Raw genomic sequence first — 24,223 nt, forward strand, 5'->3', positions numbered from 1 at the left:
GAAAGATAAAGTAGTACTGAGTAAATTTTGGGATAAAAGACTTGAATCCGAAGGACATGACACTTTGTTAAAGCACATCATTTGTGGTACACGTTAACATGCGAAAGAAGGGGACTCACAAAACGACAGCTATCATTTGAACAGACATTTACTCAGTCAACAAAAGTGAACGAGGCGAAAGAGGAGTTTATTGTCCCTACTACTGAAGCATTTTTAAATGCTGGAATTAGTGTAGAGAAACTTGATAATCCAAAACTTTGAGAAAGGCTCTGGAAGTACATACATGGGTAGTGGGGATTTGCCGTCTGCCGATCGTATTCGTCAAGAATACATTCTGATTATAGGGAAAAAGAAGCAGAAGGAGCATAAATATCGTTATTGGCCTAAGTTAATACAATGAAATTAAAAACAAATTTCAGTACTATTTGGTCAATGTTTGCTTTAGTCTTCCTCATAAAGACAGTCAAGTGATGTATTCACCATGCATCTTTTCTTGCTCACTCTATAATATTAATGCTTGAACCATTTCCTTCATTAGGTTTCATCAGAAATTTTGTACTGTTGAAATTGTATTTAATGTTATGTAAAATGCTTTAAAAAAGTACATATAAGCAATCATGAAATGTGCACCAAAAAATAATAAAATGCCTAGGTACAAATGTGCAAAAATTTTAGCATTATAACATCACCGCCAAGATTTTCTATAGCACTGAAATCACTTATTTTTAAAACGAATTTTAGCAAAAAATAAAACCACTTTCATGGAAGAAATTTGTGCTTTCACATTAATATGAAATATATTATACTATTAATGTGAAAGCACAAAGTTCTGCTTTTTAATGTTAACCTTTTTTTTCTTTATTTGTGCCCATTTTAAGAACTTTTAGAAGTTGTCCTCCTCAAGCATAGGCAATGGTAAATCTTTTCTGCGAAATCCCTACCAAGCCTTTCGGTATAGCGCCATCCAAAAATAATCACTGGTGCCGATTACAGAGGTGAGTGATTAAATAGTCATCTATTAGAGAATTATTGAGTTTTTAATAGCCAGCACTGCATAGTGAACACTGTGTTTTACATTTACCTGCACTTGTACCTGAGTTCTGCTTTTCTAATGAAACAAATTACTGGAATTACCGTCACTTAAACATAAAGAGGCTACATTGGATCTCAACTTGTGTATTGGATCCATAGAATGAGTAATTCGTGAAGCCATAGTAATTGCCTGGCAGTAACTTCACCTTGTGTCCATGATATCTCTTAAAGATATTAAGATATATGCTTTGTTTGCAAATGGCATACATTCCATCACTCCACTAGATTGTGGCTGAGGGTAGCACAAGAGTAATGCCACCACATTATTAAGGAGTTAGAGCAGATTTAGAAGCCAATTCAGGTCTGTAGCTGTTATATGAATCAACCACATATAAATTTTTCCCTATTTTAAACTTTAACTATTTCCACAAAGCGTTCTTTCCCAAAGAGATCAAGATGCACATATTTTAATAATAATTGAAGCTTGGAGTTTTCTTCACCACAAAGCCAGTTCCGTAGGAGAGCAGGGTGGATGGGATCAACTTCAATGAATAATTTCCCTCCATCATCTGAAGTTGTACATGGCTTCAGTAGAGTCGATGCAAATTTTATTAATGGCAACACTACTTCCAAGCCATCTTTCCCACCATCTATAGCTCTCAGATCTTCATACCTATAATCAAAATAAATATTAGTAAAATACTAGCCATGGGAGTACCCAGCTGCCCCCCTTCCCCTTGCTTATGATATGTAATAGCATAACAATGTAACTAAAATAAAACCATAGAATGAGTAATTCGTGTACATGAACAGTGTAATCAATACTAAGACAGAAAATTCTTACTCAGAGGTATTTACTCTACCACCCCCACGGATCAACAGTCATGGCGACGCATAAAATACGCCTTATCAATGCTTTAAATTCAAATATCAAGTTCACTATGGAGTTACAAGAGGGCAGCACTCTAAATTATTTAGATCTAAATATTTCCATTAAAGACGGCGAGCATAAGTTCTCCATTTACCGAAAGTCTACTCATACAGACCAAGTCATCCACGCAACTTCCAAGCATGCCATAACCCAAAAATTGTCAGCCTTTCATTGCATGCTGCATAGAGCTTTGTCGATCCCTTTAGAGCCCTCAGATCTCCTTTCAGAAATTACCACCATCACAAAAATCGCGATAGCCAATGGTTACACCGAAAAATTGATCAACGATTTGTTTGAAAGCAAAAAGAGAAAATTCTTACTCAGAGGTATTTACTCTACCACCCCCACGGATCAACAGTCATGGCGACGCATAAAATATTTAGGCCAACCTTCTATTAAATTGGAAAAATTACTCAAAGTAATCAACATAAAACCGGCCTTTTACAATAATTCTAACCTGAAGAGCATGCTACCTTCAGTCAAGGACCCCACTGACTCAGCCCTCAAGAGCGGGGTCTACCAATTAAGGTGTGGTGATTGTGACTCCAAATACATAGGACAAACAGGAAGAAGTCTGACCGTACGAGCGGAGGAACACCGGCGCGATTACTACAACAACACTGGGATGTCCCAATTCGCTACCCATCTTCGGGAGGAAGGCCACCAAGCGGATTTTACCCCGGAATTGCTTCACCGAGTCAAAAAAGGAACACAGCTGGACATCAGAGAACAGTTGGAAATTTTAAAAATTGTAAAGAGGAAAGAACCCATTGCTAATGACCACCTTTTCCCTTTCCACTCCCCCCTTCTAGACATTCCACTATTACACCCCAAAAAAATCCTTGTGCCGCCAACCCACGCTCTACTTTGTAACTACCTCTGGTTTTTCTCCCTATCTCTTCCCTCCTTCACCTTCCCCGTCACTTACCTCCCCCCCCTCCCCTTCCCCTCCAATCACCCGACCACAGAGTATATATACCGGCAAATTCTGATGTGTATCACTAGTCTTGATAATGGTACAGTGTAACCGAAACTAGTCGGCAATAAAGTGTGTGTTTTGTAGAAAAGCTAAGCAATTTCCTTTCCAAACATTAAAATAAAACTATTCATGGTTAAATAAAAACACAGTACTATTCCACAACCTTATATTTGCAGTCTACTAGTTTCAACGTTACAACGTCATTATCAAGAGTCTTGATAATGACGTTGTAACGTTGAAACTAGTAGACTGCAAATATAAGGTTGTGGAATAGTACTGTGTTTTTATTTAACCATGAATATCTCATCGTTCCACCAAGTAACGCCTAAATCTGTTGAAAATAAAACTATTTTTTCAAGGAAATAATCTCATAAATCCCATGGCTTGCCCCCTCCTAGACCATGGCTGGCCCCTCCTAGTTATGATCCTGGGTACGCTGGACAAAACCTCAAAGTCGAAAATCGATTTTGAGGTTTTGTCCAGCTTTTTTCGATTTCAGCCTACTGTGCGCTGTGCCGGATAGAAATGAGCGTCGTGCCGTGAGCGGTGCGATTCGGATCGCTCGAAGGCACCCTAACAAGCGAATTTAAGTATTCGTCAATTTGTCGCTCTCGCCAACATTATAACATTTCCGTAGCCGCGGCCGCTTTCAAACGAGCTGACTTTTCGTCTGCCTCCGTCCACAGCACGGAGCCGTTCTTTTAACTTATCCATGGCCCTTATATAAGGGCCTTGAACTTATCATAGGTCTCTATGGGTGCCTTCAAACGAATCGAATCGCGCCGTTGACGGCATGGCGCCCATTTCAATCCGGCTCGACGGTGCGCCGTCATCGGCGTGAAATACAGACAATGTTACATTGAGGCCACTTTCAGACGAAACGACTTTTCGCCGGCCACCGTTCACGTGAAAGTCAGGCGGCTTTCAGACGAGGCAACTCTCTTTGTCTGAGACTCGGAGTCTGTAACTTTAGGCGCTTCATTTTGAAGGAGTTATCTCCCGTAGTTTTCCCCTGACCTAAGTCTGTAACTTGGTAGAGAAAACTGTTTCTCCTGACTGGATGGGAGAAAACTGTCTCCGAAGAGTAGTATGAAATTTTCTGAGCTGAATCTGATGTTGGGGCGGCAGCCAATTAAAATGCTTGTAACAAAGGTGTTTACAGGGAAAATAATCTATGTAAGAATGGATGTTTTACCCAAGATGTTACTCAAATACCCAATTCAACAACCAGTGAGAAATGAGAGGAACTTTACTGCCTAAAAAAAGTTTTTAAATGCAACCTTTAAAATAATTATAGTTGAGGACCTCAAATCCAGAATCCCGAAATCCTGGAAAACCCGAAATCCACATTTGAACAATGAAACACACAATGAAAAACATTTGAAAATTCCTCTGCCTACTGTTTTGACTTGCCACCTCATGGCACCTCTCTCCAAGCCTTGTTCTGGGGTGAGTAGAAAGTTAGCACATACTATAGACATTCGCTAAGAACCTTGTCAGGGACACATAAGGATATCAAATATCAAGTACAAGAGCCTGAGCACATTAATTAATTTACTAAGTATACTATGAAGACCAGAAATCCAAAAGCCCTTCAGTCCCAAGCTTTCTGGATTTGAGGTCCTCAACTGTACCATGGAAAGCAGTATTTTCATTACCTGTCATTAAAGTCAACTGTGAAGAATTAGAAAGCTTATATTGATTTTTCGTAAGATTGACATTTAATTGTTTCAATAGAACCTCCTTAAGTATGTACAGAACAAAGATGTGAAGCACCATGCATATTTTGAAATTATAATTATTACAGGCAGGTGACTTAAAGCAATATCTATTTCAATACATAGGGAAAAAATACAAAAGTTAACAATGAAACTAGCAAAATGCAATAATTTTTAGAAATAATGGTGTATGGCTACAATAATGGCTGAAGGTTAAGAGAGAAAATGGTAAAAATGATTTTGCTAAAAATAGGAGGGAATTTTATCTAAAGCCTTAAAGGAAAGTGCATAAAATATAGCATAATATTATGGATAAGATCTCATTAGCGATTGATGAGGAAATCTGTGAGTGTAAAAATTCATGGTTAAAATATAAGCTTCTATGTCAACCACTGTTAACATTCCAGACAGTAGACAGCAGAGGCAAAAACTTCCTTATCATAATTGAACTGCTTTACTATAAATTTCCTCACTTAGCAAACCATAAACATGCATTTTAAGATTAAAGAAAACTCCCAATTTTAAATTAGTACAGATTTTTTACCAGAGAACTTAGCATTATATCAAAAATATTAATTAAATGTACTTACAATAAAATTTCAGGCTGGAGATTAAAAACATCAGGTCTTGGAATATAGGGTGGATTACTGACTACTATATCAATTTTTTTTGGGAGTCCATCCACCAGTTTATATTTAGAACAACAATCAATTATTTCCCCTTCCTCTGTCAATTTAGCCCATAAAATGTTGACACGATCACTTAATTTAAGGGCTGATGAATTTTTTCTTGCAACTTGACAAGCCAACTTGCATTGGTCAATAGCAGTGCAAACCACCTGGAAAATTTTCACACTAATGAATAAAGAATCAAGAGGCAATAAAAGCTTAACTGACCTTTTAAATATACCAAGTAATGTTGGGTGAATTAAAAAAAATTAATTGAACCCTAAGGCCTAACTACTCATTGTAAGAGCATATTCATTTTGAGGTGGGATGTCATTATTTAGTTATTTTATTTTATTCTCAAACCACCGGATACAGCTCTTATTGGCCATTTTAAACCAGGGTATTCAACAAATGAAACAATTAAACGTACACGAACAACCATGCCCTGGACCGGGGAAACCTACCCAGGCGGGACTCGAACCCGCAACCTCTTGTTTGGCAGGCGAGAATGTTACCCCACCACTACCGAGGCCGGCATTAGTGAATAAAACAAAAAAATCATCTCGATAACAGAATTTGAACCTGTTGAATTGAATTCGGAGATTTCAGGCTTGGATGCAGGAATTTTGCTAAATCCACTGGGAACATTCCCTAGTTAATATAGACTTTACCACAAATACTTGTTAACAAGAGAAGAAGAAATATTGAGATATGAAGTGAAACACTTTGCACTTTCCACATAAAACATTTTTATTACGCTAGAGTCGACATGTTTCGCTGCACTGCAGCATTATCAAGACTAAACAAAGAAATTAACCATACCAATATATATACACACATTGCACACTCGCAAAATTTGAGAAATGGGGGTGGAAGGTGGGGTGGAAAGGAGAGTTGGGAATTTTAAACTGACCGTTGGTCTGGGGTGAGGTAGGGGAGGGGGGGAAGGTGACTGTTTTCAGGTGCTCGGAGGGTTTTTTCCCCGATTAGCTGAGGGAGGTCAAGGATCGGAGAATGGAAGGGAAAACCGATGCCGGGAACCGGGCGAGGATGAAGGGAACCGGGATGCCGAAAGTGCACAAGCTGGATATCCCTATCTGCCCAGTGATCTCTGGTATTTCATCCCCGGCGCACAACTCAGAGTGCTAAAATGTAAATTCATCGAGTATTCCAATTTTAAAAGCACTCATAGTGTTAAAAATTCCTTTGAATTAGCAACTAAATTACTGGAAGTGAAAACTGGGAAAAAAGGTGTGTTAGTGTCATTTGACATAGTAAGTCTGTTTCCCAGTGTCCCGAGGGAGAAAGCAGTTGAGCTTGCAGAAGAAGTGTTAATTCAATCCCAAGCCCCCCAAAATATTGTGAAGGAACTAATGCATCTCATAAAACTCTGTGCTAAACAGAATTACTTTGTGTTTAATGGTAACCATTACCAACAGGATAATGGACTGGCTATAGGGTCCCCTCTATCACCCTTACTGGCTGAAATATTTCTGAATAATTTGGAAAAAGAATTATTTCAAAGCAATCACCCGCTCTTGAAGAATGTGCATTATTGGTACTGTTACGTCGATGATATTTTGTGTTTATGGAACGGAACTAAGCGCCAAGTGAGAAATTTCGTGAACATGTTAAATACGCTAAATGAAAGCATTAAGTTTACAGTGGAATTCCAGGACAGTGACAAAATACATTTTCTTGATTTAACCATATCCATTCAGAATGGTAAACACATGTTTGGTATTTATCGCAAACCAACATGCACTGATCATGTGATTCATGCAAATTCAAAACATCCTCAAAAAACTCAAACAACATTATAAAGGCTTCATGGAAAGTGATCAAAGATAACACAAAATCCTCCTGTGGAACCCTGACCCCCTCCCCGATCTTCTTTAATGGCACTCCTTGCTCTGATCCATCAATCACTGCAGATAGCTTCAATAAACAATTCTGTTACTCACCCTCAACCCTGAATTCCACAATTGATTTCAAAGTAGTCAACCCCGAACAGAGTATTTTTCTCTTCCCAAGCACGCAAACTGAAATTATTCACTCCTTCAAAAATAGTTGGTCAGCAGGTACTGATGGTATACCCATGCCTATAATTAAGCATGTTGCCAAAGTCATTGCTGGTCCCCTTTCTGACATATTTAATACCTCCATATGCTCTGGAGTCTTCCCAGACCTTTTCAAATATGCTTCAATTACCCCAATTCATAAGAAGGGCCCTCTAAATGACTCGGCAAACTACAGACCTATATCTGTACTGTCTGCCTTCTCAAAGATATTCGAAAAACTCTTTTACCATCGTGTAATGAGTTATCTCAAAACCTTTAAAATACTGAAAAATGCCCAACACGGTTTCTGTAAATCCAAATCCACAAGTACAGCCATCTTTCAGTTATTAAACCAACTATGCACAGCTTTTCAGGAACACAAATTAGCAGCTGGTGTTTTCTTTGATCTAAGCAAAGCCTTTGATCGAATTAATCATGAAATTCTCCTCTCTAAACTGCAGTCAGTGGGCATCTTGGGGAAAGCTCTCTCCTGGTTGTAATCATACCTAACTGACCGTCAGCAATTTGTCAAATATACCTCCAGAACAGCAAAAAGCATTACAGTAGTTAAGTCAAATACCCTTACTGTGAAAGCAGGAGTACCACAGGGTTCTATACTAGGGCCATTGCTATTCCTAATTTTCATTAATGACTTGCCAGACAAACCGCTCCTCCAAAATGCCATTCTATATGCAGATGACACCTCAATCATTTCAAGTGAGGTAAATAGGAGCGACCTAGTTAATACCACACAAAGCAGTATCAACAGCATGTCAGAATGGTGTCATGATAACGCCCTTCAAGTCAACATTGACAAAACAGTTTTTCTTCAGTTCCATGGCAACCGGTCTCCATGTAGGTACCTCAAGTATGATCTTAAATGTAGGTCCTCACGTGATTTCCCGGGCACATTCAACAAAATTATTAGGTGTTATCCTCACTGACAACCTTGACTGGTCATCACATATTGATTATATAATGAATAAACTATCCACTGGCATATTTATTATAAGAAAGCTGGCTGAAGTGACTACCATTGATACTCTGAAGATGATATATTATGCCAAAATATATCCTCACCTAACTTATGGCATCATCTTTTGGGGTAATGCTAGCTGCTGCCACAAAGTTTTCTCTATGCAGAAACGTGCAGTGAAAGCCATGGCCAGAGTTTCTATGCGAGCACCTGGCTTACCTCTTTACAATGATCTGAAAATACTAACATTCCCATCACTGTACATACTCAACTGTGCCTCTTTTGTTAAGAATAACCCTGAATACTTTCCAAAAAATAGTTCTCTCCATAATCACGCTACCAGAACCACCAATGACATTCACCTCAAAGACTACCATAGCACTTTCTGCCAAAAAGGACCCCTTTTCTCCCTATCAAAAATATACAACAGACTACCGTATGATATTAAATGTCTTCCACCTACACCATTCAAGAATGCTTTGAAGATATATTTAATGGAAAATAACTATTATAGCCTGAAGGATTTTATGTTGGGCTCGGAGTAATCTTTGCCCATCAACCACTAAAATTGTAACTTTTTTTCTTTTATCTGTAAAAATTGTAAATGTTATATCACTTCATTTATTTGTAACTATTACTTTAATTATTTACTTTATTTTGACGACTTCCAATGTCACCGGAACATGTGATCTCTAGGAACAATAAAAATTATTATTATCCTCCTAGTCAGAAGCTAGCAGCCTTCCGCAATATGGTCCACAGAGCTATTGTCATTCCCCTAACAAATGAGGAATACTATAAGGAGTTAACTGTCATTAAAGCTATAGCTACAGCTAATGGTTTCACGGCTGCTATGATAGACAACATGGTAGCGAAAAAGAAAAAAGAAATTTCCCTTAGGCAGATATATTCGTTGGAACCTAGGGAAGCTCAACGCTGGAGAAAAATAAATTATATTGGTAGTGCTTCCCTAAGAGTAGGTAAATTTCTTAATCACCTTGGCATCAAACCAGCCTTCCACAAAAGAAAAAACCTAAAATATTTGCTTCCCAGTGTAAAAGACCGTGTGGATATCAGGGACCAAAGTGGAATTTATAGGCTAAAGTGTGGGGATTGTATGGCCTCATACATTGGACAGACGGGGAGAAGTCTGAAGGTCAGAGCAGAAGAGCATAAGAGGGACTTTGAAAACAGGGAAGGAAAATCCCAGTTCGCGGCTCACCTCCTAGAAGATGGACACCGGGCTGACTTCATCCCAGAAATGCTGCAACGGGTTAATAAAGGGAAAAAATGGGGTCATTCCATGCCAAATCATCACAGAAAAGAGGACTTTTCAACCCGACCGTCTCAGATTTGCTTGAAATTTGGTAGGAAGTTAAAGCACATGAAAATGGACTCATACACAAAATTTTAACCCTCGGCTATACACGGTATGCATGCAGCAGGGTTGCAAACATGACAAAAAATGCAAAATTTTCCCTCGCATGCTCTACATAAATAAATCATGACTTAGCTAATAATTGTGGTAGAATCTGCCTGTTGGTCTTATTTTAAAGCTAAAAGAACATAGTTTCTGTAAAAAAATGTTAGATTTTAAGATACCGATTTTTTTATTCCGAGGTCACACCGTGTGACCTTTGACCTTGAATATTTAAAAAAATGTATCTTAAATTTTATTGGGAAAAAAATATGTTGAATAGTTAAATGCATTCTACCTTTGGTATAAATTTCATTTTGGGATGGCTTTGGGAACAGGAGTAAAAAAATCGTGAAAGCATCATACTTCACATGTGAATCGTTTCCCCTGCCAACAAACACACTCACGCAACAACCTATTTGAATAATATATGTAAATCCATAAACAATATACTAGCATATGCCATAAAAATATATGTAGTGGGAAATAGGCAAACACAATTATCAAAAGATTTCACTTTTTCCCGGCGTATGGTGGCGGTGAATTCTTCTCGGGTTTCCATCCGGGTGAGCTCCATCTCCATCGCTGCCGACGTTTCGATAGAATCCTTTTCTATCGTCATCAGGGCCGATGATGCCAGTAGGAAAGTGCCAGGTTTATATATCCTCGGTCGTTATGTTGGGTCGTTCTGATTGGCGGAGAAAGAGTGCGCTTTTCCCGCCACTTTCAAAATCGGGTTCCATGCCTTACTTAAGTTGAAACCCTCGTCTCTGTTGAAGTTTTTCTTGGAGAGTCGTATTTCAATTGCCTCCTTGGTGAGGTGATCCCAGTAGCCGCTGGAGTGGCAGAGCATTTTGGTGTTTTCCCAGCGAATCGCGTGGTCGAGATTGATGGCGTGCTCCGCAACCGCAGATTTCGATGGTTGGCACAACCGGAGATGACGCTTATGCTCTTTGATTCGGGTCTCGATCGTTCTTCCCGTTTCACCGATATACTCCTCACCACACTCGCATGGTATGCTGTAGACACCAGGCAATTTCAGTCCTGCAGGGTCTTTGGCACGGACTAAGACTTGTCTTAGTTTTTTGTGAGGCAGATGCACTGTCCGTATGTTGTGTTTATGAAGAATGCGCGAAATCTTGCCGGATACCGTAGAGACGTACGGCAGGTATGCGTTGACCACCGGTTTCCGCTCTTCTTCATGTGTCTTCCTTTTTCCTTCAAAGGCCCTTTTCAGGGCCATGGAGATTTCTCTCGAGCTATAACCATTTCCACGGAATGTCTTCTTCAGATGTCCGAGTTCTGCAGGAAGGCTTTGTTGGTCGGAAATGACTTTGGCTCTATGTAATAAAGATGAAAGAACCGCTGATCGTTGTGCTGGACCATCCACTTCTTCATAAACTTGTGGGATACAATACCATCGGGAAATCAAAGTCTGAACTTATTGATTGAGAAACTGAGTACTACTGATCTTCAAGAGCAAAATCAACAAAATAGAGGTGGCATTATTGAGAAATCAAAAAAATTAATGAACGCATAATACAAAAATTTCCATGTCATAAGTGCAAACAGATAGGTCATTGGGCAGCACAGTGTCTAATGAAAAGAACCGATGGAAGTAGTGGAAACAACCAATCTGAAAAGAATGCGGCATTCCTTGGCGCCTCAATTAATTGCCATGATGAGACCGATAGTTGGCATTGCAACAGTGGTACAACCAATCTTGTTACTCTGAATAAGCAATATTTTGAATCTTATACAAAATTTGCTGTTCCTGAAATGGTTTCACTTGGAAAACGAGGAGAAGGCATGCTGGATCATGCAAATGGAACATTTAAAATTCAAGTGCATTTGAACAAGACTTGGAAAAATGCAGAATTAAAAGACGTTATTTATGCTCCTGAAGCAAGCGCTCACTTATTCTCGGTGAAAGCAGCAATGAAAAGGTTTGTGCATTAGACTAGATGATTTCAGTGTCAAATTTGAAGACAAAGACACAGGGGAAACGATGATTGTGAGGCGTGTAAGCTGTGGTCTACAAGTGCTTCACATATGCGTTGTAAAACTCACTCAACCAACTGAAGTAAATTTAGTGACCTCATGGGATACATTGCAAGTTTATCATGAAAGATTCAGCAATCAACTTAAGAAGCAAGTAAAATGCGTCTTGAAGTAAATGAATATCAACTTAGATGGGTGCAAAGAAGAATTCTGTGGAGCTATGGGAAAAAATGCATCGGTTGCCATTAATGAGTCCAGTTAATCGCCCTATGGTTACTGGTGAGCAAAGTCACACCAATGTGAATGGATCCATGTCTATGGAATCACTTGGAAGAGCTTGCTACAACGTTTGTTTTTAATATGATTATGGCAAGTTTCGCAGATTTTTTTAAGGAGAAAAGTGAAGTCAGTACTGTCTTGGAACATTTCCTGAATGAAGCCACAAATGGTCATGTCATTAAACAAATCATAGGTGCGACAGAGGAAAATAATTTGACAACGAGAAAGTTTCTGAATTGCTTTTGAATAGAGGAATAGAGCACTGCATTACTCCACCCTATACATTACAGCAAAATGGTGTTGCAGAACGAGAGAACCGCTCAATAGTGGAATGCTCGCGTTCTATGCTGAATCCAAACAAGTTGCCAAAAGAATTGTGGACAGAAGTATGCATTACAGCCACATATCTTTTAAATGGCAATGGGGAGTCCTCTATTGAAAACAAATCTCCATATGAACTGTGGTATGGACGACGAGTAGGAAGCTTGAATCATCTGAGGTTCTTTGGAACAGAATGTTATGTTCATCTGAACAAGCATTTACGCTCCAAGTTTGATGACAAGGCTGTTCCTGGACATCTGGTTGGGTACGTGAACGAAAGAGACGTATTTAGAGTAAGGATTCCTTATCAGGAGAAAATGTTACGAAGGCACGATTTAAAAATGAAGCCTGAAGTTGTTTGCAATTTGCGCACCGACGTTGTTGAACATGAAGTTGATCACGAAGAAAAACTGAGACAGTCATTAAACTATTCCAATTTCTGACACAATAAAAAGTCAAGTGAAGACAGCTATGGTAATGGAGAAATTTTAATTGACTAAGAAAAATATGTAACCACACACTGTTCTGGTGGAAGTGGAGTATCAAGGGAAAGAGAGGAATTAATAAAAAAATTTGAAGAGAAGCAAAAAGGGAACGTGAAAAGAAAAAAACAGAATGGATGACCAGTGGAGATTAGAAAAATAGTATCAGCAAGTGAAGGAGCAGATCTGGTTGAAAAGATGGTTAACTTAATTTAGTGGCACTAACATTCAAGAAAAATCTCCTGCGCTTCACATTAATGCTAGCACAGCCAAGTTATCTAAAAATCCAGGATTTCATCAAAAATGAAAACACATAGAGATTCGTCAATGCTATGTGAGGGAAAGATTCTTGAAAGGAGAACTTGGATCAGAGTACATCAACGGGACTAACCAGCTAGATTCCTGCTAACCAAGCCATTGGAAATGGTCAGATTCAAGATGCTGCATGAAGGAATTGGGGTGTTGATATTAAAAAGAAAAATATGAATATGCCATCAGCATTTAACACTCTAGAAGAAATGAAAATGCAGGTAAGTGCGGTAACTGATATAAAATACAGATGTATTTGTGTGAGTTGTACAGCTGTTTTTAAGATTTCAACACTTTTTGAATACATAAGTGAGCCTTACAAAGTTTATCCTTTCATATCCTATAATGGGAAGGTTTCACAAAGTTAAGCCTGGAATCATAGGTTGTAATAAATTTAACGTTCGAATATAGTGGTCTGGAAAATCATCATCATTGATTTATGATTAGCATCATTATGCTTAGATAACAGGCGCACATTGAAACTTGCATGGTCTCAGAAATACAAATAATAATTAAATTCCATACAAGGATACCGGTGAATATCGTTTGAATTTTTAGCAGTGAATATCCTCCAGTATTTAATGCTATAACCCATTCACATGATATTATATAAAATTACAAATTTATACAGTAACTTGGGATTTATTACAACTCTTTCCCCCAAGGTGGAAATTACAGCATTTTCTACAAGCGGGCCGGAATTCAACCCACAAATGAATGTGCTTGTTAGTCCCTTAATTTTCTCATTGCAAGATATCATTTTCCAAGTTATATTGATGAGAAAAAATCCACACATGATATAAATTATATCAAGGCCTTTAAAAGAATGAGGACCAAACCAAGTGGAAATCTTTACCTATGGCTGAAGTAACCGCTAGCTTAAATAGAATGCTTATTTGGCCAGGATATCCAAACTAATTATAACACCTAAGATTTAACAGTAAGAAAATATACAGATGAAATGCTAATTATAATTAGCATCTTGTACCTTGGAGTTTTCTTGCGCCAGAGCAAGGCTAATCGCCCCACTACCGCATCCTATTTCCAGGACATTAATGGTATCAGACTTCTTTGATAGCCTCTCTAAAATTATTTCCACCAAAGTCTCAGTTTCAGGTCTTGGAATAAAAACAGGTGGATACAATTTCAAATTCAACCGCCTAAATTGCCATTCTCCGATGATGTATTGCAAAGGCATCCTTGAAAAGAAACACAACGATAAAAATTCATTATGCCTATTAGGTGACTTAATTTCAGTCACATCAGCAGACTAGAAAAAAAATGCGATTAGCATTCGGTAAAAATTATGACTCAAATAACACACGTTTTCAAGAACATGTATTTATCTATTAATTTACCTAGCCATCCGACATTCACAAAGACTTTCCAGATGTTCTTGCTCTTTCTTCGATAAATCGTGATCATGGTGAGGAGGGGGGAGTCCCTGGAGAAGTTAACAAATTCAAGTTCTTTCATTGCTACACGCTCAGTAGTGATATTGATTGAAACAGTCGTGATACCGTTATCAATACATCACCTTCGCCAGTACATGAGAAATAATAGTTTCAATCGATTCCCGAGGCTCACTCACTCCTTCTCTAACAAATTTACTGTACCATTCATTGTAAGCATCAATCCTTGAATAGCTCATAGCTGTACTGCTTGAATGAAAGTACGTCTTTCCATTCAGGCAAGTACTTACGCTCCGGCAATTTAAAGGTTTCACATGGGCCACCATGGCAGAAAATAGTACAGATAAATTTAAACGAATCATAGTGAGTTAGCAATTACAAAGCTCATAGCGGATTCAGTTGGTGGCCGAAAACGGGAAACGCAAATATCTCTGTATGACCCACAGGCTAATCCAATTAGCAGTAGTCACTGTATACTAGATTTAACGTATGACTATTTAAGCGCATACGAGCCGCCACAATTGGCATGTATGTGCACTGACGGCATCGATAGAACTAGCGTATACGTACGTGTTCTCGGTAAATAGTAAAGAATTATAGATGGTGGCCCTTCTATATTTTGATTTTTCTAAGATGCCCTATGAGAGAGCTGTCAGGTACGTTATATTTTCCTTAATTCATGGGAGCCATCGTCATGATCAGGGCCTTGGTCATGATTTGGCTCGGAAGATGACAGCATACCCCCGATTCCCCCCGTTCACACGTGCGTCGGGACTAGTGATGGGTCGGTCATGAACGATCGAATCATGTGACCAGGGTCATCTCCGAGATTGATCGGTAAACGGGATCATTCAGATGACCGAGAGGGTCATTTCCTCCCGTCCTTCGGTCGTTCGTGACCGTGGACCGCTGTGGACGTTCTCCATCAGTCGCGATCGTTGGTCATTCATGATTGTTCTAGACACAGGTCATTCATGATTGTTCTAGACGCAGGTCATTCGTGATCGTGGTTGTTCTCCGTCAATCGCCAGCCATTAGGTCATTCGTGATCGCTCATTGCATAGGTCACTCAAGCACAGTCCAATCGCTATCATTCTTCGAAGATGTCGCGGTTGATGATCGTCACTCGCGACCTGAATTGACCGTTTTTGACTGCTCTTTCACTCGTGGTGATGAATGGCATGGTATTGCAATCACTTTTAGGGGCAATGTTCGTAATAATTGTAAAGTTTTCTATATTCGACATTTCAGGGTACCTATGGCCTTCATATCTCAGGTGATATGCCGAAAATCTTGAGAGAGCCCAGTTTTCTCTCATGCCTCTCAATCAGTTCCATTATTTATATTAACTTTCCATAATAAAATATTGATCACTAACCCTATGCCCCACGAATGATTGGAAATTATCGTTGATTCTGTACCTTGAAAAACAATAAAAGGAGTGTAATAAAGAACATTTAAGGAACATTCTGTATTTGTAAATGTTTTAGAAGTAATTAAGATAAAAATTAACTAGTTTATGGTTTTATCAAATGAAAAAACTTTATAGATTAATAAAAATAACAACTCATCTCTCGTTTAACAAGCTACATAGATATTGCCCTTAAGAAGAAAGCGATAAGCGGGTCATGATTGACCACAGGGTAGTGATTGCCCCCTCGGTCGTGATTGTCTACTCGGTCGTGATTGCCGTCCACTTTCCACAATCATGACCCATTCAATCATGGGGCCGATTGTGTAACTTTACGTTCGAACGTAACGATCCGGTTCCCGTGGAATTTAGATCAACAACTCGAAAACAATTGAAGGAGCGATTGTGTAACTTTACGTTCGAAAGTATTCCGGCTCTCGATCGAAAGCATCTCTTCGTCAACACATCACTTGACGATAAGGCTATCGAATCGTTCACAGGTGAGGTTTGGGATGGAATTTAAATGTTTATTACCTTTCATGGCCACGTTTTATGTCCTTTTTTTTGGGATTAAGTGAATTATGCAATCAATTATATTCATAAATCGCAGTGTTATGTTGTTGATTACGTGAATTGTAGTGAATTGACATTAATAATTGCAATTTATGCGTATTAGTTCACTATGGTATAAAGATGAGCATGTTTACATTTGCTTCGCTATGTAATGTGTGTGCAATTGAAATGAAATTATCTCATGTGGAATTAAGTGAATTAAACATTCTATTTAATTTATACATCATTGTGTTATGTTTTTAATAACGTGAATAAGTAGTGAAATTACATCGATAACTACAATTTGTACGTGTTAGTTTACTATACGATACAAAGATGAGGACGTTTACAATTGCTTCGCTATGTAATGTGTGTGCAATTCAAATGAAGTTATCCTTTTTGTATGCTTGATTTAAACGTGGTTCCACTATAGTATATTAGGTAAATTATAGTTGTGCTATAATACATTGCCAAATTTATATTCTCTACGAGGTTTAATTTAATTCGGATCATCGGGCGGTTATTGACAAGTAAATGATTTAATTTATGTATTCAAATAGTTTATTTTAACTTCTCAATGACGTCGTAAATTAAGTTGAATTTATAAGGTTTATGTACTTCAATTAATGTCTCTGATGCGATATGGTTTCCTCAAAAAGGGTAAATTTTCGAACTGATGTTCGGGTGTTTGAGACGAGAGGAGATATCAAAGATGACTATGCATATTTGCTTTTTCTTTCAAGTAATAGGTGAAAGGTTTGTGATGATGAGAATGTTTTTGATTGAGAATATTAACGTACTTATTTATTTCGTGAGTTACATGCTTTTTTAACTGTTTACCTTACGACTTATTATTAAGACGTTGTACTAATTCACACTCGTCAGTTTTTATTTCTTGCAAATATTCAATATTCTGCGGCATTGCTCCTTGCAGGCACACAAAGGCGAAGACGAGAGCCTATCAATATCGAATATCCGTTCATATATTTGATCTAAATGACTTTAGTCAATTACAAATGATACAAGTTATTATTTAGCGAATTGCAAAAGTAACGAAACGGAGACTTACCGCGGCATTTCTAAATAGTCAGCGATATCTAAGTAAAAACTACTTATCCCAAATATCAGCTACGCTCCAACGAAAAGGAGGAAAGGAAATACTGAATTGAAAGAGATTGATTTATACGCAAAGTTAAATTCTTTCATTAATATAAACTTAATTGGCCAATTGTCTCTGAAACCAATATTGTTAAGTTAGTTTCGCTATTCAAAACAACCACAAGCACTCTCAGCCTTACTGCGCATGAGCAGAAAGAAAACAATCGCGTAACGTATTCCCAATTCCAAGTAAATATGACAACGTCGTAACTTTCGATTGCTTGTTGACGATCGTCCATACACAATCGCACATACGGCTTACGTTCGAATACCGGGAACTCAATCGAGAGTGAACGGATCTCTAACGATCGTTCGAACGTAAAGTTACACAATCGGCCCCCCATGACCTCCCGTTCATGACAGAGTCACTGAAATGAATTGTCACCGTGATTGGGATCACGAGAATGACCGACTAAGTCCATCACTAGTCGGGACACGTTCCAACGGTCTCATCCGGTCTCATATCGAAGTATATTGTATGTTGCGGACACGGTCGATCGTGATTTCGACCCGGGGTCAGAATGGGTCTTGACGGGGAAAATTCGTGATTCGACCTCAATTCGAGGGTTCGAGTCTCGCTGGTCCGGTCCCACCAGTTGTGGTCCGGCGGTTCCGTTGTTCCGTGTTCCGATGAAGTTTGGGCTGGCGCGATTGGTTGTGATTTGTTGTTCGTCGAAATTGCCATGAGGTGGTTGGGAAATTGAGAGGAAGCACTTTGAGTTTTGACAGATCACGTTGATGAAAATCGTTCGCCTCTCCGAGGTTGATTAACATCGTCTCGTTAAGTATTAAGGAACGTTGAAGGTATTGGTCATTAATCTTGTTCATCAGTTAGATATTGTATCCATTATTTCCTTCTCTCTTCTGTTTTCTTAATGAGGGAGTGCGTTTTTCGTGTTGTTAAGTTATAAATTTTTGGACGAATCATGATGAGCGTTCTTTCGTAAATTTTAAAGCAATTTTTATGCTGGTTATAAGTACAGATGATCTTTGATGGGCCAGGTTATTGCGCGCAAAAATTAAATGTGGTGAATGGAAAAATGTATGTTGTTATATGAGGATTGTGCGCCGTGGCGCTGTTATTATTTTTCATGTCTATTTTTCTCGGTGAAGTAGAAACTACATCTCTTCACACTTTTATTGTTAATAGCTTCATTTTCAAATGCTGAGGGTCCCATTGAATGAGCGTTTCGTATAAATTGAATCAATGTGATGTCGATAATTAGGATAGTGCATGCGTGATTGTATCTTAAGTACCTCTGTTAATACGTTTTATAGATGGGCGAGTTGTGTCCTCAAAGCGACGGGTTATACGCTCTGTGCTTTCGAAATGTCAAAGGTATTAGTGAAGAAGAAACGAGAGAGATATTCCAAGCGTACGGGAAAGTCCATTCTATTCGGAAATCATCAGACTCAATACCATGGGTATTCATCCGCTATAGACTAAAGGATGAAGCAGCGAAAGCCCTTGATGAACTTCGTGGATTTAAAGATTTCGACATCCAAGTAGCCAAGAGTAATTCGAAAAAGAAACAGGATCCAGATGGGTATGTTATAAGTCCTTGGCAAAGTATTCGTATCATGCATTATAGCTTTGTGGGATTCTTGTGCACAATGAAAGTTTTTTTTCTTTTCTGACCTGCACGTATATTACCTAACTTAGTGGTGATACTCTGCTTCGCAGTCGATCATCACGTAAAACCTTTCTTCACGGTGGTGGTGTGTCCAATAAGCATTTCACGGTTATGTGAGGTGGTGTTTTTATAACTTGATTTCATGCCATGGCCTATGCCTTAGCAGTGACTGCAAAGGAATGCTTACATAATCAGATTTTTTCATTTTATTTACCTTCAATTCGTCAAATAGCTAGGTTGCATTGATTGCACCTTTGAAGTATTGGACAAGAATAATTTTCAGGTGAAATTTATAATTAAATTGAGGCCATCTTTACAGGAAATTAACTTGGTGTAAATGAATTTCCTCTACCCAATGGGCCTATATTGTTTGTGTAAACAGCTCTTACAATATTTTGTCAGATGTTATTTGTTTCGTATTTCAAGTTGATTAATTGAAAATGATTTTTATGGATACGAAACTAATTGGTAAATATAGTAAATTTAAGACATCACAAGGCACCATTCCGGAGCTTATTTATTTCATGTTTATTTGGCCTAGGCTGAATACCTTAGTAAACCCTTGGAATCTGACAGTTTTATTGGCTAAAGTATTTTATTTTTCGGTAAATAAATCATGGCTTGTAGACGAAAGTACATTTTTGACCTGAATAACTGTATGCCAATGTTTTAATCATATGTCTGCTTTTTTACTGATATGCAGTGAAAACTTTTTTTTAACTATACAAGGTTATAAGTTAGTAACCAATAAGTAAATCTGTTGTTACAGCAAAAGCCCCAGTTTCCCAATGTATCATTACGAACTAACTGTAATGGTTGACATGGCCAAACTGAAGGATATGAATTAGGATGATTAGAACTCAAGGATGATCCATATCCTTGAATATGGCCAGTTGTCACAGTCGCCTGATCATACTGACCTTCCTCACGATAGGCATATAAAACTTGATCACCTCTGTGGACTCAAGGAAGCCAACTGGAACATAATTAAAATATTGTCCAAGGAAATCGATAGACGTGGATTAAGAGCCAGGACAATTCTCTTTCACATTGAATGCTTATTCCTCATCTTCATTATCATAATGCATTTTACCCCTTCTTTGTTAATTACCTCTCTGGAATATTTTGTTCTTTAGTGCTATTAAGCATTTCCTTATTAAATATCTGTGAGTTCTATTTTATATTCATACATACATTTCAACTTGTTTGAAATCTATAAGCAGTCTTTTATTAGAAACGGTTCATTGTACCAGATTGCACATGGGTAGGGTAGCATTTATGGCCTCCACTTCTTGTCAGTAAACGAGTGGCAAAAATATTGTTCTTGACTCTAAGTCTCAGATTTTTCTCCTGCTTATACATGGGTTGCCTGTGGTTCCCTACTCCCTAAGGAGTTCCCTATTAATTTGTCCCTATGCCCTATTTGAAAAGCAATTAATCCTACTGCTAATCTCTTTTGAAAATCAGATGCGATTATTCCAAGGGATGTTGTTATGATTTTAAATTTGAGACCAATTTAATGGTTGACCATGCTCTACTTAGAATGTTGCATGAACTGCTGCTTTATCTCACCATCAATTTTCTTTCTATAAACTCAACTGATTTAATATTTTTGTGGTAGAGATGATATTTTAGTTGTCTCAATGTAAAATTATCAGTATAGTTCATTGATCTTTTGAAATCATTTTATTATAGAGGTAGTAAGCTAGCTAGAATCGTCATAGGCATTTCATTATTGGACATCTTGAATCTCCATTTCTATAACCTTCTATGTTTTTATGTCAGCAAAATTTTCAGCATTGAATAAAAAATCTGCTTGGTTTCCTTCTGCCTTCATTTACTGTCTATAACATTTCTCAATTTTTATGTTTTTCATTTAGTGATGTGGTTTTGTTAAAATAAGATTGATTTATTTTAATGTCTGTTGTGCTTGTTGTTTGCTTGAAAAAGACGTAGGGCATGTTGTTTTTTGCATTATTTTGGGGTAACTGTTATGGAAGCCTGAATCGTTTTACTGGAATCCTATATTTCATCCCAGATGATTTTAGCTTACTTCATAAATTCCTTAATTCATAGAATTCAGTGAGGACTTGCTGCCATGTATTATTTACGCTAATGCTTCATAATCACTATCACCTGGTTTCATTTTGCATGTATGTGCAGTATCTTAGACATTTATCAATTTTTATGGCTGCTACTTTGTATCTTAAAATTTCCTTTTTACCTTTTAATTTTGTAATGTGCTTGTGGTAACTTGATTGATTTATTTAATGTCTATTGTGCTTGATGTTTGCTTGAATAAGACATACACTATGTGATCAGAAGTATCCGTACACCTGGCTGAAAATGGCTTAAAAGTTCATGGTTCCCTCCATCAGTAATGCTGGAATTCAATGAAGTGGTGGCCCACCCTTAGCTGTGATGACAGCTTCTCCTCTCGCAGGCATTCTTTCAATCAGGTCCTGGAAGATTTCTTGGGGAACTGCAGCCCATTCTTCACGAAGTGCTGCACTGAGGAGAGGTATCAATGTAGGTCTGTGAAACCTGGCACGAGGTCTGTGTTCCAAAACATCCCCAAGGTGTTCTATAGAATTCAAGTCAGGACTCTATATAGGCCAGTCCATTAAAGGGATGTCATTGTCGTGTAACCACTCCTTCCCAGGCCGTGCATTATGAACTGGTTTTCGATCATGTTGAAATATGCAAATGCCATCCCCAAGTTGCTCTTCAACAGTGGGAAGTAAGAAGGTGCTTAAAACATCAATGTAGGCCTGTGCTGTAATAGTGCAATGCAAAACAACAAGGGTTGCCAGCCCCCTCCACAAAAAATGCGACCACACCATAGCACTACCATCTCTGAATTTTACTGTTGGGGCAACCCACGCTGGCAGATGATGTTCACTATGCATTTGCTATACGCACAAACTGCCTTTGGATCCCCACATTGTGTACTGCAGTTCGTCACTCCACACAACGTTTTTACACTGTTCAATTGTCCAGTGTTAACGCTCTTTACACCAAGGGAGGAATCGTTTGGCATTGACCTGCATGATATGTGACTTATGGGCAGCTGCTCTACAATCAAATCCAAGTTTTCTCACCTCCCACCAAACTGTTATAGTACTGGGAGTGTATCCTGATGCAGTTTGGAATTCCTGTGAGATGATCTGGCTAGGTCCCTTCCTATTACACTTTTCGACCTTCTTCATCTTCGGCGGTCTCAGTTAGTCGACAGACGAGGTCAGCCTGTACGCTTTTGCGCTGTAAGTATCCCTTGACATTTCCACTTCAGTATCACATCAGAAATAGTGGAGATAGGGATGTTTGGGAGTGTGGAAATCTCGTGTACAGACTTCTGACATAAGTGACACCCAATCACCTGACCACATTAGAAGTCAGTGAGTCCCCCAGGGTGCCTCATTCTGGTGTCTCACGATGTCAAATGACAACTAAGGTCTCTGAAACAGAATACCTAGCAGTATGTGGCTGCACAATGCACCTAATATGAAAAACATATTTTGATGGGTGTCCAGAAACTTATGATCACATAGTGTAGGAGATGCCATTTTTTTGCTTCATTTTGGTGAAACTGTTGTGGAAGCCTGAAACGTTTTACTGGAATCCTATATTCCATCCCAGATGATTTTAGCTTACTTCACAAATTACTTAATATGTACATTGAATTTATTGGGGGATTGCTGGCATGTATTATTTATGTAAATGCTTCACTATCACATACTTTGGATTTTTGTTACTCATGAGTCTTAGCATATACTTCTTTTTAAAAGAAGTACACACATAATTGATTGATTTGAATAATTTCATGTTTGAAAATTCTTGTAATATGGCATAACTGTATTTATTTTATGTCAGCATAGATTTCAAATCCAGTTCATTAAGTCTTGGATCCATGAAATATTTAAATTTACCTCACATGAATTTAACAGCTAATATCATCTTTTAATCTTCGTTAATACATTTTTACCTTTCATTTCAGAGACCAAATAAGGACAGACGGTGCCTCTGATTATTCCAAAGATATGTTTTCAAAAGGTGAATTTATTGCTCTTTAAAGAGAAACTTTTTTATTTTATTTATGGAATTTTAAGGACAAATGTTGTTTGAGTGAACATAGAAGCTTCATGTTTTTCTTTGGTTCATTTGAAATAAGCTATGTTCTGATGTGTTACTCCTCTGTAAGTCAGAGATCATGGAAAAAGATAAATTTAGCCTGTGGCAATGATGTACTATCATTTGCAAAAGTCTTGCAACAAATCGAGCGGTGCTACTTTCGCTTCACAAAGATTGTGCCCGGAAACTATGATTTTCGGGTATATTCAGCAAACCAATACTAGTCTTCATGGTTCAATATATGGAGATCGGGTCATTAGGTGGGTGAGATATTTTTCCATCCTTTTCAGTCTCGGGATTTGATCGCTTCCATTTAAGTGAAATTAATGTTCTTTATGTTCCCCCAAACACATAGTAGCAATTAAAGCAGGAGAAAAGATTGAAGGTAATTCCTCGGAGAGATTTTAAAAAGTTTGTAGCTTGGCTCTTTTTGAGTGATCTTAGCTCTTTTCAGAGAGCTGGAAATCACGAGTCGTTCACTGATGGCGGACTGTTTACATCTATCGACTCGGGTTGATGTTTTTAATACAATATCTACGACACAAGATGCGAGGCAGCTTTGATATTCCGAGTGTTTCATCCTATAAATATCTGAGCAAACACGTAAAATTTGAAATTTGTTAAGCTGATGGGCATTAATCGCAGCATAAGTAACAACAGAGTTCTCCAACGTCCGTCAATTGGTAAAGATGTATTCCTTTCCACGTATTCAAAGTATGACGAGGAAAACTTAATTCCAGCTATAAGTCCCA

At 38.2% G+C, this 24,223-nt stretch overlaps 2 protein-coding genes across 5 annotated transcripts in view; one reads left to right on the forward strand and one right to left on the reverse strand.

Annotated features, from left to right (window-relative positions):
• The window catches only part of LOC124156001 (serine/arginine-rich splicing factor SC35-like), a 50,290-nt gene that overhangs the window by 4,252 nt on the left and 21,815 nt on the right, over window positions 1-24,223 (forward strand). Inside the window, exons 1-3 of one of the 3 annotated variants that reach the window (XM_046530277.1) lie at window positions 18,281-18,510; window positions 18,985-19,253; window positions 23,338-23,393. In XM_046530277.1, the coding sequence (XP_046386233.1) occupies window positions 18,985-19,253; window positions 23,338-23,393 (325 nt within the window). In that variant the 5' untranslated portion in view covers window positions 18,281-18,510. Of the gene's footprint in view, window positions 1-18,280; window positions 18,511-18,984; window positions 19,254-23,337; window positions 23,394-24,223 lie in introns of those variants that run through there. The other 2 variants (XM_046530279.1, XM_046530280.1) reach the window with 2 other exon arrangements.
• On the reverse strand, window positions 868-15,354 carry LOC124156002 (MTRF1L release factor glutamine methyltransferase). Of its 2 annotated transcripts, none has more exons than XM_046530282.1 (5): window positions 15,156-15,354; window positions 14,532-14,617; window positions 14,162-14,372; window positions 5,251-5,498; window positions 868-1,705 (listed from the first exon to the last, which is right to left on the reverse strand). In XM_046530282.1, exons 2-5 carry the CDS (start codon window positions 14,537-14,539, stop codon window positions 1,441-1,443), a joined length of 732 nt encoding a protein of 243 aa, XP_046386238.1. In that variant the 5' UTR covers window positions 14,540-14,617; window positions 15,156-15,354; the 3' UTR covers window positions 868-1,440. The 2 variants fall into 2 exon arrangements, with proteins under 2 accessions (XP_046386238.1, XP_046386237.1); XM_046530281.1 differs by having other exon boundaries at window positions 14,711-15,354.

Source organism: Ischnura elegans, chromosome 3 (assembly GCF_921293095.1).
Source record: "Ischnura elegans chromosome 3, ioIscEleg1.1, whole genome shotgun sequence".
Lineage (NCBI taxonomy): Eukaryota > Metazoa > Arthropoda > Insecta > Odonata > Coenagrionidae > Ischnura > Ischnura elegans.